The 17498-nt window shown below is 33.9% G+C and overlaps 3 protein-coding genes across 8 annotated transcripts in view; 1 reads left to right on the top strand and 2 right to left on the bottom strand.

Moving 5' to 3' along the window:
- Positions 1–1933: 1933 nt before the first annotated feature.
- Positions 1934–4597, bottom strand: LOC111792197 (40S ribosomal protein S24-1-like). The gene is made up of 5 exons (XM_023673539.1): positions 4443–4597; positions 3651–3692; positions 3154–3324; positions 2352–2438; positions 1934–2268 (listed from the first exon to the last, which is right to left on the bottom strand). Exons 1-5 carry the CDS (start codon positions 4512–4514, stop codon positions 2227–2229), a joined length of 414 nt encoding a protein of 137 aa, XP_023529307.1. The 5' UTR covers positions 4515–4597; the 3' UTR covers positions 1934–2226.
- Positions 4598–5839: 1242 nt separating this feature from the next.
- On the bottom strand, positions 5840–12442 carry LOC111793665 (trafficking protein particle complex subunit 5). Of its 6 annotated transcripts, none has more exons than XM_023675653.1 (9): positions 12132–12442; positions 11541–11647; positions 11059–11147; positions 10432–10495; positions 8626–8703; positions 7116–7192; positions 6944–7010; positions 6757–6864; positions 5840–6195 (listed from the first exon to the last, which is right to left on the bottom strand). In XM_023675653.1, the coding sequence occupies exons 2-9, from the start codon at positions 11610–11612 to the stop codon at positions 6166–6168; spliced, it is 585 nt and encodes a 194-aa protein (XP_023531421.1). In that variant the 5' UTR covers positions 11613–11647; positions 12132–12442; the 3' UTR covers positions 5840–6165. The 6 variants fall into 6 exon arrangements, with proteins under 6 accessions (XP_023531421.1, XP_023531422.1, XP_023531419.1 ...); XM_023675654.1 differs by having other exon boundaries at positions 11541–11644; XM_023675651.1 differs by having other exon boundaries at positions 11541–11644; positions 12162–12442.
- A 998-nt stretch (positions 12443–13440) lies between these two features.
- The window catches only part of LOC111793389, a 4649-nt gene continuing 591 nt past the window's right edge, over positions 13441–17498 (top strand). The window contains exons 1-5 of the mRNA XM_023675236.1: positions 13441–14345; positions 15321–15423; positions 15774–15829; positions 16653–16817; positions 17197–17310. Coding sequence (XP_023531004.1) covers positions 13662–14345; positions 15321–15423; positions 15774–15829; positions 16653–16817; positions 17197–17310 — 1122 coding nt within the window. The 5' untranslated portion in view covers positions 13441–13661. The remainder of the gene's footprint in view (positions 14346–15320; positions 15424–15773; positions 15830–16652; positions 16818–17196; positions 17311–17498) is intronic.

The following is a 17498-nucleotide window of genomic DNA, read 5'->3' as shown; positions in this document are numbered from 1 at the left end:
ACCCTATTTCAATTATCAGTGCCTTTTAGCTTCCAACAAGATATGGATCCTCGTCATCTTCGATCATAACTTATCTATTCGCATAAACTTTTCGTACCCATGTGAATGATTCGGATGTACACTGATTGGATTGAATAGGGTTCATAGCTTAACTTAATCTGATTCTTTATCTTTGAGTTGGGTCGACGCTGGATTGTTTGTTTTTGTTTTAGTTATATAATATTGTGAGATCTGACATCGGTTGAAGAGGGCGACGAGTGTTAGCAAAGACGCTTGGTTTTGAAGGAGGTGGTTGTGAGATTTCATATCGATTGGAGAGGAAAACGAGTGTCGACGTTGGATCCTAAAGGAAGGTGGATTGTGTGATCCTTCGTCGATTGGAGAGAGGAACGAAACATTATTTATAAGGGTGTGGAAACCTCTCCCTTACCTGAAGTGTTTTAAAAACCTTGAGGACAAGCCTGAAACAGAAAGCGTAAAGAGGATAATATTGGTAACAGTGAACTTGGGTGATTACAAAAATCTTAGTTATTCACGATGTTATTACTAAAGTCGCATAAACTCAAATATCAAACATTCATAAGTCACACGGATCATTATTACGTGTTACAAATGTCAATTATTCTAAATTTTCAAAAATTCAATTAATTCAAAAGAGAAAGAAAAAAAAAAATCTAACTCAAAAAAGAATCTAATTCAATTCTTATAATAATTTAGATTTAAATAGTCTAGGTTGCTCGAGTCATCAGTGGAAATTAAAAATGAATTTATTTTATAAACAATAATATTATTGGATTATGTCACTAACGTGGGTGTGTCTTACTTCATCCATTATCATAATATTTTATATATATATATTAGAATATGGATTTTTATATAATTTCTTGCTAGACTGCGCCTTTGTTGGAGTCCATATAATATTAATGCATCTTTGTTCACCTTACTTATCAGTTAAAACAATATTCATAACCTAAAATATTGAAATAATATTTTAATATTTAAGTTAAGAAATCATTTATCAAAATTAAGTTAATTAATATGTAGATCCTCATATAAAATATATATTATCGATTAAAAGATCAAAAAAAAAAATTCAATCAAATAACTCCAACTATTATAATTTTTACTTTAAACTTTAAAAAATATTATAATTTTTAGTTTATAGACATTTATAGTTTGAAGAATTAAGATACAAAATATTATTTGGCATGAATGTATATTTGTATGACGTTATTATTTATTTATTTATTTATTTTGTTGAAATTTTTTAGTTTTAACGGAGTAATCTAATGGTCAAATTTGTGCATGGTGAAAGATTTGGTTTTTATTAAATTAATACGTTCTTTTTTTAGACTAGATTATAAAAAGTTTAATCTCTTCTGAGATAATCAATATTTCACATAATGTTTAATTGAAAATAACTCATTTCTATCCGATATTTTATTTATTTGCATGATGAGAATGTTTTTTTGTATAGGAATTTAATAAGATAATAATTATATCAATGGATAAGGCAACTCTAAATTTATAATAAAGTGATCTAATGAATTTAATTAATTAATTTTTTCTCCGCCGATTTTTTTAAGTAATCAAATTAATGTTTAATATATTAAACATAAATAGAAAAATACCTTCAATTTAAATCGTTATATTAGATATATCTGAAAATCCACCTATATTTTTGGATTCTATTTAATAAACTTCAGAATAGTATACCCAAATTTTTATTTTAAATTTAGAAAATAAAATTTATATTTAAAAAACAAAAGTTCAGCAGATATAATATCTCATTTTTAAAACTCATTTTATTTTATTGATTAACTAAATATGAACAATAAAATATATTATAAATCATTCAACATTGTTAAATAATAATTATACAAAATATAGAACATGAAACATAGTTGATAAATTAATAAATAATACAATAAAAAAATGCAACTATCAAGTTGGGTTCACACCATTAAAATTGTTTTGCAATCAAAATACCTTTCAGTTTTAACCCTGAACAACAAAATACATTGGTGTCAATAATAATTCTTCAGACATTGACTGACTTCATTTCAAAAAAGGCTAAAACATTGGGTGTCAACAATTCTCCAGAGGTCGATTTGATTTCAAAAATGGCAACACACCACTTTAGAACTAGAACTAAGTGAGAGATGGAATGAAGAAATGATAAGAGAGAGAAAAGGGGAGAGGCACAAAATCCCAGCAGTAGACTCTTCATTTCTTCTTTCCAGCCTTGGCAGCGTCTGAGGCCTTTGTCTGGTCCAAGAAATTGCAGCCATTATTAGTAGATGTTGTGATATTTTCTTTCATATTTAGAACAAAGCGAAGGATTTACTCACTTTCTTTACTCCACGAATCTTCTTGGCTCTGTTCTTCCTCTCCTTCATTTGCTTCCTTGATTTCTCTACTTTAGTGTCAAGTCCATTCTGTAACAATATAACAGCACTTGATTTGCATCAACACAGGAAAAAGCTATATTGAAAGATACTGATCTAAAATTGCAAAAACATTCGCCAAAATGGCTCACTTATAAAACATGTACGCATCTGGCAACAGCAAATTAAAGTAGAGTACGCCTCAAACCAATTCTTTCAAACAAAGAAACCAGCATCTCAGACATTATTCCCTCAACTGCCTACACTTCTTTCAGATCTATCTAATCAAATCCAATTTGTCCCTTCCCAGACCAAATTTCTACCTAACATGCCCCACACTTCTTTTGATTGATCCAAGTGAAATCGAACTGCCCCCCATCTTCTGTAATCAATTGATGCATTATTCGTCTCCTCGTAAAAGAATTATCATTTTTTCACCATCTTTCAACTTCATTTGGCTATGCACCTTCATGTGACCCAATTGCATCCTAATGTGCCCCCTACCCCTACCCCTCTACATTTGTCCCGTGTCTCCAAATCGGAACTCAACATGTATACCACTACTCTTCGACACACACAATGCTCAAAGCAGTGTCCGTATTTTTAAACTAGTATTGAATCCTTTAACAAAAGCACTAGTTAGAATCTCAAACAGTAACTTTGCATCAAACACAATATATGTGCGGGCAGAGCCTCCAAGGAAACAAAAGGGAAAAGATAGTAACCAAATCACAGGATGGAAATGTTGATAAGGAAGAGAAAATACCCTGATGAGCCTGTACTTGGGTTCGTATTTTTTAGCGTTTTCAACAGAATCATAGATCAAACCAAACCCAGTAGATTTTCCACCTCCAAAGTGAGTCCGGAACTTGAAAACAAAAATTGCATTTGCATCCTTCACATCATATATTCTTGCTAACTTTTCCTTCAGCTCTGCCTTCATATCAAAAAGACAAGTCAAATCAAATGAGGGAACAATTTAATACTTGAACAGTCAAAACAAATCCTCCAATAATTAGACTTGAAACACAAAAACGATTAAGCTTGACAAAGTATTATTGGCATAATATCTCTAAACAAAGAAAAAAAACCAAAATATAAACTGTGACAAATTGGGTGAAGCATGTAAGCAGCTTTCTCAAGCATACAAAAAGAAAAAGGAAAAGAAATGCAACGGCCAAACTTATTCATTGTGAAAGCAATCCACAAGTTGCAACTAAACTAAAGAAGAAAAATAATTACAGCCGCAACAAAGAGATTTACCTTAGAGACGTTTGGTCTTCCTGGGTGAAGAACATCAATGACCTGCATCAAACAGAAAAAGGAACAGTCAGAACTAAAGCATAAAATAGAACTAATGAGCTCCATTGCTATAGTGTTTGTGGCCTTAAGAGTAAAACTCAAATTCTCAGGATGTTCTCAACCACTAGAGTACAAGAGGTTAAGAACACCCATAGAACTCATGTAATACCAAGAAGGAAAAAAAAATGTGGCATGCTCACGAAACATATTATTTTTTCAATATCAGTGTGTTCGTGTCTAACCCTATTCTATTTGACGCCTAACACCACTCTGTTTAATTATCAAGGAACTGTAGAGTATTAAATCCAAAGTAGAGGCGGCCTCACAAAACATGTATATTGTGAAAAAGCTTCAAAGAAAGTAAGAACCATATAGCCTCTAAAATTTTGTCAACTAATAATAATTTATAACAGAATGTTAGCAGATATAGAAGGCGTAAAGGTCAACAAAAAGAACGAACATCAAACTAAATAATTAACTTGGGCTACATAAAAAATAAATAAATAAATAAATAAATAAAACTGAGGAAAAATGGGAATCGACTAAACGGAAAACAATACGCAATTGCAAAAATTTGAGTACGGATCATTGAATCTACTATAAAACAAAGGAAACAGTAACAGAGATCGGAAGTTCGAATACTAAATTATTCCTTGCGAAACTAATCCGAGAAATACTTGAAAGATTCAATGCATCAATATGTTGCTATTGAGATAACTAAAAGAAAAGAGAAGAAAGAAGAGGCAAACTCACAAATTGCTTCCTGGAGAGAAGCCGGTTGGTCATGAACTTTCTGGTTCGTATGGTGACTGCCTTGTCCGCCATTGTTGGTGAGGAGTAGGATGAAGTGAAGTGAAGTGAAGCGAAGCGCAACAACACTAGGGTTCTGCAAAGAGGAGAGACTTTGACGGAATGAAACCCTGGGGGCATAGATAGGGTTATTGTTATGGGCTCTTCATTGAAGCCCATCACTAAAGGCCCAACTAAGTTTTTTTTCTCAATTTAAATAATAAATAAATAAATAATAAATAAATAAAAAGCTAAATTAGCTAACATATTTATTAAGTTCAAAAATATTTCAAAATTACCATATTTATTAAATTTTAGAAAGAAAACTTTAAGGTTGAACTTTTAAAAAAATTCAAAACAAATGTTTCTTATAAACAATATGGTTCGAGAAAATTTTTAATTTCATTTTTATATAAAAAAAATTGTCAAAACGACAACCATTATAATTTTTTTTAATCGAACTATTGTCATTTTGTTAAATTACATGTTCATAACTTTGAATAATTTTTCAGTAGTTGATCAAGTGTTTTAATGTGTTGTATTAAGTTCAAAATTCTTATTAGAACGAGTGGGAATTGCATAGATTGGACTAGGGACCCTTGTAGGTGAAATTAGTAACGTTGAAATTTCGTTTTGAGGTAAGTAGTTCTCCTAATAAACAATTCTAAGGCTACCTTATGTATGAATTGTAGTGTAATGTGCATTGTTTGCTATATTTTGTGATGAATGTGATATTCATGCATGTATTTGTAATGTAACGTTAGAAAATTAGTTATGAAACCTCATGCATATTTATGAATGACATGACATCAAGATAAACAAATTGAAAAATTACTCATTTAATATTATAATTATAATTCGGGTGGACTCATCTAGCTAGATATCTACTTTCTCCTCCAAACTTTATTATAATTATACTAATTCAACGGTTTTTTCAAGCATAATCCATTATACTACATGATATACAATAGATCTTACTTACTATTTATTCTTAGAATGATCTATACGTACTCAACGACGATAGTTGAGGTAGTTTGTCTATGTTTCTTTTGTCTACGTTTCTTAGACAACATTCCTCATAGACGAACTTCTTCACAACCCACCATTGTTGAATACTAAAACACGAAGGTACCATTTATCCACAAATGGGGCCGTTTAAATTGAACAACAACCATCCTAAAATAGACTTTATTTCCAAGAATACAATCCAAATATTGGTTGCGTTAAGCCATAATTCATTTCCTTTTCCTTTTAGGTATCAAACAATTTCCCTTAATGGTTCTTAAGAAAATTCACATGTACAGCTACACAAACGAACATAAAGCGTTATAGCTTTAATATAAACACAACGGCAGACAAAATTAGCAACAAAAGCTTGAATTGGTTGATTAAAATGTGGTTCTGATCAAACATTCAGAGTTCACAAATATCACCAAGAGGCTGAATAAACCATTTGAAGTTCATATAAACACCTTTACAATAATACTACTAAATCTTATAGTTTCACAATTGTGCCATCATTTTGCCATCAAGTAAAGAAATTAATTGACGAGCCAAAGTTCCTTACAGCTTCATTACAGGGATATAGCAGGTGGAAATCTTTATTTGTTCGAAGGGCTAAAAAGAAATTCACCATTCCCCATTCTCCATTATCACAAAGCTGTCAAAAGCTTACCTTCAGATGATATTAACCTAATCTAGCTTCTCTTGCTAATACCTGAAAAGGGGGTCGAGAAGAAAAAAGATAAGGGAAAAGACAAGAGAGCACACAATTATTTGAGAGAAAATGGAAAGGGAACTTGATATTAAACCTTCAAAATAATATAGCACGGATGCATATATAACTCCTAAGATGCATGGATACAGGCATAAGACATAGATATGATAACACACACAAACACAGAGACACATCACAATTTTGAAATCTTTGATATGGACACAACAAAGACACGTTCATTAAAATATACATTTGTTATAAGTAAATTCAAAATCAATGAGTTTATACATTTATAGGCTAAAAAACGAGTTTCATGTACTATGTTATAAGAAATTATTATACATCTATTTATTATGTTTTAACAAGGCTTTAGTAAGTCCCTAACGAGTATTCGGTATCCCATATTAGCCTTGTACAATTAATATCTAACATATATCTATTGAGCTATCTGACATGGGCAAATTTGCAAATGAGTGTTTAAAAAAGGAACTCCAATAAGCATTAATCAGAAAAGAAGAGTAAAGTTTGGTTTTTTGGTGGGGGAGGGGGGAGGATACTCACCTCTTCTGCAAATTTAATCAAAATAGTCGTCCGTGGTCTTTGTTGGCCCTCCACTGGAACAAAATGTGCCGTTACAACAGCAGGAAACCCAGCATTGTCCAGAACACCCTTATACCAAATAGGAACAAATTCAGAACTTTCATAAACTAGATTACCGCCCATATCATGGAGAGCTTGCAGAACTTACTTTTACTATGCCAGCTACAAAAGCCCCACAGTTAAACGCTCCCATGTCTTTTGGAATTGAAATAAATCTACGGTAAATGATTGGGTTATTGAGTGAGGGCCAAAAAAAAAAAAAGAAAACAAACCTGAGGATAACACAACAAAAGAATAAGAAGACTGGGACAATAGTTTACCTATTCACGAGCAGCTCTTTCTCACTGATCATGTACTCATCTTCATGCTCAGTGCCTTTCTCAAGTGAGTCAGCAACCTGACAACATGCAAGCAGAAATTAGTAGATCTTTTCTACTTATTCTGCCAAACAGTTTAGAGGAATTATTTAGGAGTTCTTTTTAACGTTCGTTATTCTAGTTTACGTTCTTAAAAATTATGCTTATTTACCGACATTGTCATTTATTTTCTAATCTACTTTCAAAAACATTTTTTTAAAATCATGACCCAATTTTGGAACCTAAATATGTAGCATCTGATTTTTTTTTTTTTTAAGAAAAAGAAACCAAGCTTTTATTTGAGAAATGTGAAAGAATATTCCATACAAGAGGAGCCCACCCACAACAAATGCCTGTTCTCTAAAAATACTATTATTTCTCTCATGCTAAGTACACACACCATAACACCACAAAAAAAAAAAAATGTCTTCCATCATGGATCTACAATTTCTGTTACGCACAAGAGACCCCAAAGAAGTCCAAAAAACAACCTCAAGTCAACTGCACTAACTAGCAAGACCAAAACAAATGATCAATATGCTCTGAAGCTTCTGTGAACAAGATGCACCATGGATGCCCCAAACACGAAGAAAAACACCTTTGAACGAGATTCAGAGTGTTGACTTTTCCATACAAAACCTACCAGAAAAAAATTTCGACCATGCAAAATCTACGGGAAAAAAAAAAAATTAACCTCCTTTTGAATTTTAAGGAAAACACAGGAGTCTTTTTTTTTTTGGGGGGGGGGGGGTCACAAAGATTGAAAAACACTACACAAAAAAACCCCAGAAAAGATTCAAAAGCCAAAACGAAGAATCTTTCTACCATGGTTGATTTGAATATCCCTAATCAACCCCAAAAGGGCTATAGCCTCGAACACCTCCCTATCCATATAGGGAGAGGAGAACCCTAAAGAATGGGAAAGCAAGTTGGACACAGGAGACCAAACCAAAACCAACTGAAAATGTAGCATCGGTTTAGGAGTTAAATTTAAAAACTGTTTTATAATAGTTTTCAATCTACATCAATTAAAAGAAACTAATGAAGAAATGTGGTTTTAGATTCAGATGTGCAAAGTAAAGTCGGACACTTCGGAGGCTCATTGAACTGTATCGATGCAGTGAGATCCTGAATACCACTCATGTTGTCATATCGTTACCCTCTAAGATCAACATTCAAAGGAGTCAAAAAAGGAATAACCTTAATTTGAGGAGTATAGGTGCAATCCTATTAAATAAGGGAATTAGCCTATTTCCTATTTTCTATTGTTTCATTTTCTGCATTGTTCCCTTTTTCTGTATAGTTCCCTTTTCACAAGATTATTAGTTTTCTGGTCTTGTCTAATGAATAATAAGAAAACAGAGTAATATATATTACTCTTGCAACATAAGGTTTAATTTTCAAAATTTGAAGTTAGAGGGTGTAATCTACCATACTTCAAGGGCAATTTGTGCAAGAAAATACAAGCATTCACCTTTCCAAACAAAATCTTCCAAATTGTGCTGTGTACAAATGACAGAATTCCTAACAATCGTGTCTCCCGTCTATTTCCCTGAGAGAACAAACAAGCATAAAGCAGATATGCATGTTACCTTAAAGGTAGAGTAAATACAAAAGAACGAAAAAATTATGTAAATGAAAATCTGCAATTCAAATCTAAAAATATTGCGCTTTATGCTCAAGAGTTATCTCCCATGTACAAGCCCAATAACTGATGCTCTAACAAAAATTAATCAATAACTAAACTTTCATGGTTAAACAGATCTACCATCTTCATTGCAAGTAGAAGGGAATTAATGATAACTGCCGCTAAAATTAGCTAAGTGGTTTGGGAGTATTTTTATAGTTGTTTTAGAACATAGTTTCACACGCTAATTCTTTTTCAATAGATTTCTCTTGTTGTAAGTTCAAAAAATACACTTTTGAATAGCAGATTATACCTAAATAAGTACTTATTATAATTAATGAACCATTGATTGGAAAACACTGCAGAACATATCCAAAATAAAAAAGCGGGGCAAAAATACACTTTTGATCCCTAAGGTATGGAGTTAGTGCTATTTGATCGCGATGACTGAAAAGGGTCACTTTTAGTACCTAAGGTTTGAAAAATAGTTCTAAATGGTGTCATGTGGAGGCGGTGGAGAGCATAGATAGGGTAAACAATGAAGAAATCATTGACAGAAGTGTGTTAGGGAACTTAGAGGGTGGGAATCATTTTAATGGAGTGTCCATTGTGGGACTTTGGAAAAGAGATAGCCCTCTTGAAAGGCTATTGTTATACTGTAGTTTCTTAATATTTCATCCAATCAAGACCACACTTGTTTATACAGACTTCGAATCCCATTCCAAAACTTGAAGTAGAAAATGTTACACAAGACTGACTTTATTTCTAACAACACTGTTATTTTTCTCCTTTCCTAAACCCACATCACTGTAATCCTTCCAAAGACCATGAAACTAATTAATTTAAAATAGATGTCTGGAACACTTCATTTCTATCTCATTCCAGACTACTTTTCAGAATAAATCTCCAGAGAGACTTTAGATCTGGAATGAAGAGCTTCCTCCCATATCTGAAGTTTCGTTCTAATGAGCCTTCTGATCTGGAAGGAAGGTCTTCATTACAGATCTGAAGAGGTGGCAGGGGAAGAACAAAAGTGAAGTGACGGTGATCGATGGCTGGAGAGAGGCAGATGGTGGTGGTAAGGTTCAGGGAGAATAGGACAGACAAAGAAGAAGAGGGAAAGAAAGAGAGAAAGGCCACTTCACCAGCAAAATAATATTAATTTTATTTAATTTTGCCAAGTCAATATAATACAAGTCATCAATTACAACATCATAATCCGTTAGTCAACCAATGGTCAAATGGGCTTAGGGACCACTTAGAGCTATTTTAGAAACCCTAGGCCTAAAAATGTCTATTTTCAAACCTTAAGAACCAAATAGACACAAGACGAAAAGTGTATTCTGACCAGAAAATAAATATATCTCTATCGTCTGGTAGTTCTTGTTCTGAATGTTGTTTTTAAAAATTACCGTCAATTAAGTTATCTACACCAAACAAATATTTATTGTAAAGATTAGACAACCATTTTTAACCAGATTTCAAAACCCTAATCTTCGGAAGAATTTCAAAGCTTTTTTAAAAATAAATTTGCGATTTAAACTTAAAATAAAATCTGAGAACATAAAACAAACTTCAGCTGAAAAAGAAAAACAATGTGGTTCAGTTAAAGAAAGCAAAATGTTCAATTAGCTTTAACATAAGATTCTATACCTTCTCTCGATGACAAAACAGTTCCAATACTCGAGCACCAACTGCATAGCCAGCATCCTCCAACCTGATTCATTTTAGTTCAAGCCATCAAACTGTGAGATAAACAATTCTAATGTGCAAGGGAAAAAAGTAACAAGGACATACGACATTGCTGCTATTATTCCTAGACAGAATGGTTTCCATTATTATTATAAGTGATATATACATCTGAAAATANAAAAAAAACTAAAAAGTTCCGGAATTCAACATCATCAACATATCACATTTACAATCCTTTCACCCACACTGAATTGCCTCATGGACGCAAAAAGGGCATAGCCCCAAGAAGACCAAATCCTTCTCTGGACAGCAGCATTTAACTGCCTAAATACAACGAAGTCTAAAACAAACCTGAAACTTTACCCCTCTCCTTAAATCGGGCCTTTGGAGATATATATATATATCAAAAGGAAAAGAATAAAAAAAGAATGTGCAATCAAATGAACATAAGAATTTTCAAATCTACAATATTAGCCATTATTGACGTACATCTCCTGTTAATTTTTGTACCCCCTTTCCAACAGAAACAAAGACCATGATGATGAATCATTGTTGGTTAAGATATAATAGCTCCAAATGAAAAATCACCTTCGTTCTAACTCAGCAATGTTGTCAACTTGAGTCTGATTGTATTGCACGAGTTCGGAGAACAAGAATGCAAATGCACTCAAACTCACCTACACAAACAAATTAAAATGAAGTCACATGCATATTGTAGCTCAAATTCACTTGAAATTATCAAATGACCGTTGATAAGGGGTCTCTAGAAATAATATGCCCTGCTGTAAGGATTCTGTTCCATATACAAAAAGATATATAATTTAGAAGGAAAAAAAACTCAAGTTCAAGTCAATGCAAACTTACAAGCTCAGCAAAGAAATAATATGCCAAGCTCTTGCGTTTTCACTTAGTTAAACATACATATCAAGATTGCAACTGCAAAATCCAGCAAGGAACTAAAGAGTTCTATTTAAACAAATTGGTCCACACAGAGGTAAAACATGCATAGAGCTGAAATTTTTCACAAGAAAAAAAGAAGCAAACGTATCTGTAGAGATAAGGGGAACAACCTCCTGTTTGCCCTTGCTGAGAGGTCTGTCGAGGACATTAGAATACTGCTTGACCTTCCCAACTCCGATCATGATTCCCTAATTCTCGGAAGCGTTGGTGGAAACTACTGGTGACAAATCGTCAACAAAAAAAAAAAGTTAAAACCCTTAAGTTCTATCCACTTTCCGTCCTCCAGATCATCTCGAACATGTTTTATTAGGATGTGATTGTAGGTCCATGTTTTGAAAGAAATTGCATCACAAGAAATAAATATTTAGTACAACAAGATGACAAAGGAAGCACAAGAAGAGATCATTCCAACAACTCTCAGAAAACAATCTAATTCGATCAAGAAAAAAATGCACTTAGAGAGACGAGCAAAAAACGATGTAAAAAAATATCACTACAACTCCACATTTATATAAGTGATTAAATAACAAGTCAATCGTAAGAAACCGAACAAACAATACACAATCCTCACTCACAAGTGAGAACACAATTAATCTGAATTTTTAAGGCACCAAAATTCTAACTGAACCGAAAATCTTGAAATGGACAGACTGTTTCAGAAGCTAATCAAACCAAATTGTAAACTGAATTGACCTAAATACCTTAAGAAACTTGATCAAAGGACAATTTACCGCGTAAAACACTATGTTTAAGTTGGAAAAGGTTTGCCACTGCAGATCTAATACCGAGGGTGTGAGTGTCGCAGATATGAGTGTCACCGTCGCAAATCTGGCGTGGATTCACAAACGAGGAGATATTCGAGCTGCGGCCGCGGATCTGTCGCGCCGCCGCGTCTGTCGCCGAAGAGGGGAAGGAAGATCAAAGAGAAATGAAGAAGAGAGGTTGAATGGTTAGGGAGCTGGGAGAAAGAGGAAACCGACGGTAGAAGGTTTTTATTTTTATTTTTATTTTTATTTTTATTTTTACTCTCATATTCCTTATCCATGGCTTAGGAGTGATTTATAGCTTATTAATGAAAATTATTTAATAAATAGTTTAACCGTTCAAATTAATATTTAATTATATATATATATAATTAAATAAAATATGATCCAGTGCATTACTATTTCTAATTAATATATTTCATGGTCCGGTCTTATACAACATTCGTTCATATATGATTAATTTTTTGGTTAGATATTTGAATCTTTTTATTTGGGATAAAATTATGTTTCCATGACTTTAAATTTATTTTTTATACTACCTCAATTATTTGGTTTTGCCATAATTTTACATTTTAGATAAATATTTCGTAGGATCACAGAAAGAAAAAATGTCCCGACATTTTTTTAGTAGTCGAGTCATTATAGAAGAGAGAAATCATCCGAAAAAAAAATCACGACATATATGTAGTAACGACTTAGTATTGTTTTTAGTAGTGGAGTCGTTATAGAAAGAGAAAGAAATCCTGTCAGAGAAAAAAAAGCTATGAATATATGCTACTGATTTATGAACACAGCAATATTCGTGTCGAGTGGTGCATAAAACGCTTTAGAGAGAGAAACAACGATGAAGAGAGAGAGAGAGAGAGAAGTTAATTGGCACGAGGTAGGATGAAGCAATCAAAGGCGTGGGTAGGGGAAATAGAGGTGACGGTGTGTGCATCGAGTGAAATAAAATAGATCGTCGTTGTCGTGTGCCTAAATAACCGTTTAACTCAACGCTCACCAGTTTTCGAGGACAATTGCGAATCTCATTGGAGCTTCTGTTTACAACCATGATGAGCAGTGACCAACACGAGAATACGACACAAGAGGGAGAAGAGAGCGATCGCAAGAAAGCTCGGGCAATATGACACCGCGAGAGTTATATTTTCCGAACATAATCCTAATCAACCCTTAATCAACGATTTAAACTCAAAATTAATTAAGGAAAATATAAATTATTATTTTTAGATTAAAAAAAAAATAGGTGCCAGGTCGCCATTTCTGTCAAACACGCCGTACTCTTCACTACCACCACAATATTTCCTCCCGGGAGAGAGAATTCATCCTCAGCCTCATCTTCATCCTCATCATTCCCACCAAAAACCAATCAACAACAAGAAAAAAAAAGGAAGAAAATATCTCAATTTTCCGTTTCATCTTCGCTTCAAAATCCCTCCAAATTCCAGTTCCAAATCTCTAAAATCCATGGTTTCACCTTCATTGCTTGAACCCCATCCATTGAAATGGAACCGATTCCCAGTTCATTTCGTCCATTCTCCTTCTCCATCAACGAGTGGTCGCTGTCATCTCTACAGACCCTTTGTTCTACCCAAGAATTTGAGAATGGGTGGTTCTAGCTCTGTCAAATTCGGTGTTAGATGCTTCTTTTCCAAGGAGGGGGGGAAGAGTTTGACAACTTCGAATTCCAGGTTGGAGCGATTGGTCGATGGAGATAAACCCAAAAGGCCAATGGAGGTAATTGCCAATTCGATTATGAATGCTCTCAAGGCGTTGCGGAAGCCTGCGATTGCTGCGGTGTTGTTGGGATTGCTGTTGATGTACGATCCTAATTCTGCCTTAGCCGCTTCTGGTGGACGTGTTGGAGGAAGTTCGTTTTCGTCGCGCTCGTCTTCGTCTTCGAGGAGTTACTCAACTCCTTCGATGATTTCTGGTTATTCATATTCTGCGCCTTATAGTTCGCCGTCGTTGTTTGGCGGCGGCGGGATTTACGTTGGGCCGGCGGTTGGGGTCGGAGTCGGTGCCGGATCAAGTTTTTTCTTCATATTGGCTGGTTTCGCGGCGTTTCTTCTGGTTTCTGGATTTCTCTCCGATCGGTCCGATAGTAGTGTTCTCACTGCTTCTGAGAAAACTAGCGTGCTTAAACTTCAAGTATGACAAACCCTTCCCTCTCTGTATCTTGTTTTCTGATATATGGATTTTGTGTTACTGTTTACTCTCATTCGTCTTTTGAATCAACGGTTGAAATTCAAAACATGGCTGGGTGTTGTGCATATTCATTATGGATAAACAAGTCGTTTGTCAAGCAAGGATGTAGCCAGTGTTCTTGAAGGATAAAATGTAATGGCCCAAGCCCATGGTCCTCCTTGGGCTTTCCTTTCCGGCTTCCCATCAAGGCTTTCAAAACGCTTCGGCTAGGGAGAGGTTTTCACACCCTTATAAATAATGTTTCGTTCTCTTTCCCAAATGTGGGATCTCACATAAACAGTTGTAGGTTTCTATGTTTAAAATTTAGACCCTTTTGATGCAGACTGAATCTTTTTCGAAAACAACAATATGAACGGAGAATATGAAAAATAGAAGTATGGTTTCTTGCAGTTAACCCGAATGCCCTCATCACCTATGCTCATGGAGGTCATTCTTTTGAAAAGAAGATGATGATCTTGATGTCTGATGTTATAGCATTGCTAGTATTTGTTTTTAGGGTGGGGATGTTTCTTGTTGAAAAGAAATAGAACCTTCAAAGACGTTGAGAGCCCTATTTCTCTTTTTAACTATAGCTTGTCCTATCTTTATCTTAATTGGAAGAGATTTTGTAAATTCCATTTCCCTTGATTGATGCTCCCCTCTCCCTTTGTAGGTTTTTTAAATTATTTTAATGGAAAGTTCCTTTGGTTTCTTACGGCACAAAAAAGGTTGTAAAGTTCATTTCACGATTTGAAAAAAAAAATGTAATGATGTACTGGCACAGTGTAGAAAACTTGGTTTCTGTAGTCATGAATTATTGATTTTCTTGTAGGATAGATGAATGCAGATTCTAGAGTTACAATTTACTTTATGAAAAATTTCTACAAGTATGTCATCATTCTTAACTCATGGCACAACTCTCTCTCTCTCTCTCTCTAGGTTGGGTTGTTGGGCATGGGCCGGGGACTCCAAAGAGATCTAAATAGAATTGCTGAAAGTGCTGATACATCAACCCCTGAGGGTTTGAGCTATGTACTAACTGGTAAACTATTGATTTCTTCCTCTCGAGATTAATTACCTCGCTCACTGATTCCTTTAATAAAACAAGCAGTAAACTGGTACTGTTAGTCCCTGCATGTTAGAAGATACTATAGAAAAATAAAAGACCCTAATAACAATGATGCCATCTTACGTTTTCTGAAACTGTTTCCAGCAGGTGTCGTAAAACAAATTTTCTAAGTCAATATTGTTATTTGTTTCGGAACTGTTTAAAATTCTTCCAGAATGGTTTATAGAGATTTCTTTAAGCAGCAATCACATGCATACCCTTCTGTTGTGCAGTTAAAGTAACTTATTCTCTATGTAATTTTTGTTTTCCCCTTTGGGTTGCAGAAACGATTCTTGCGCTACTTCGACATCCTGATTATTGCATTTCAGGTTATTCATCTGTAAGTCCCACTATGTCCTTGGAGACTGCCTGATCTAGTTGCACAGAGTTAACACATGCATATTAATTATGTATTGAGGGTTGCTGGGTACTAGTGGTGATTGTTCATGCCTGTTTATGAATAGAACACATTGATAAGGCAGGGGAATGTAAAATGAGATACTTCAATAAACGAACATAGTACACAACAAAATCAATAGACTACGAACACCTTTACAATCAAGAACAGCCTGATGAGTTGAATCTTTGAATAGTTATACTAAACTTGCTCAAATGGCAAGAATATGTTATCAAGAAAGTTGTTTCTCAGATTTGTAGTCAACAAATTTTTAACTATATTAGATTCGGATCATGTTTTCACTGAAGAAATTTCATTTTTCAAAGGATCCCACTACCTTTCATTCTCTCTCACATCATGTTGATGATTGTGATGTTGCATTTGAAATTAGTTTGACTAGTATGGAATCTTTTAAGCTTATAAATGTAACTCTTCAGGTTTAGAATTCTGATTGAAAAGCTTGCTAAAAGAAAACTTTTGATATCTCCTAGAAATGGAATTTTAGTGCATGAACTTGCTAGGTCTTCAATGGATTAGTGGGGTGGACTTTGTATAAGCTGCTTAGCTATGTTATGCTCTTAATTAGTGGCATATATAGCCTCCCCATTTTGCCTACACGATATTGTGGTGGTGAAGTTTCTTCTCCTATTCTTGTTTCCAATGAGAATGCTTATTATCACATTCTTCTTTGAATTATTTCTCACAAGGCTTGCTAGCCTTAGTTGGTATTGGAAGCTTAATCTCACTCTTTTTGGAAAAAACTTAGATGGATCTGAAACGTAGTATAGAAGATGGAGAGAAGCGTTTCAATAAACTATCAATTGAAGAGCGAGGGAAATTTGATGAGGAAACTCTTGTCAACGTGAATAGCATCAAAAGACAGAGTACAAGCAGCCAGAGAACAAGTGGATTTAGCAATGAATACATTGTGGTTAGTTTCACTTGGCCTTGAGTTTTATGCAATGTATACTATTCTACATTATTTTTTGTCTTGATTTTTCTTGCTGTGCTGATTTAGACTATGTTTTTTGGTGTATTCTTTCTCTTGATTTTTGTGAGGTGTGTGTGGTAATATTGGAAAACCACTCATTTTAGAGAAAAAAAACGTGATGTTCCGTTTCTCTTATTCATAATTGAAGTTTTTTTCTCGATTAAAGCAGAACACTTCTGGAATGTAATTCAGATTTTATTTTGATGATTGGTTACTAAGAGGTGCATTCGTTTTGCTGGAATGATAATCTGATATTCATGAGAGAAAAGACCACGGTTTCCTTTCTTCTACCCTTTGATCACAATATTTTGAATATTAGATAACAATATTGGTGGCTGCTGAGGGAGTGCACAAGCTACCTGCTATCAATGGTAGTGGGGACTTGAAGGAAGCTTTGCAAAAACTAGCATCTATTCCTTCCAGCAAAATATTGGTAAGTTGGTATTTTAGGCCCAATAATCATTTCTATTTTAGCTTTTTTGTTTTTGAAAATTAAATTTGTTTTTTCCCAGTTTCTTCATAGTTGGTCCTACCTATCTTTTTTTTTTTTTTTTTTTTTTTTTTTTTTTTTTTTTTTTTTTTTTTTTTTTTTTTTTTTTTTTTTTTTTTTTTTTTTTTTTT

This window comes from Cucurbita pepo, chromosome LG04 (assembly GCF_002806865.2).
Source record: "Cucurbita pepo subsp. pepo cultivar mu-cu-16 chromosome LG04, ASM280686v2, whole genome shotgun sequence".
In the NCBI taxonomy this organism is placed as follows: Eukaryota; Viridiplantae; Streptophyta; class Magnoliopsida; order Cucurbitales; family Cucurbitaceae; genus Cucurbita; species Cucurbita pepo.
The sequence above is the reverse complement of the archived record's forward strand: the minus strand, read 5'-3'. Positions and strand labels throughout refer to the sequence as shown.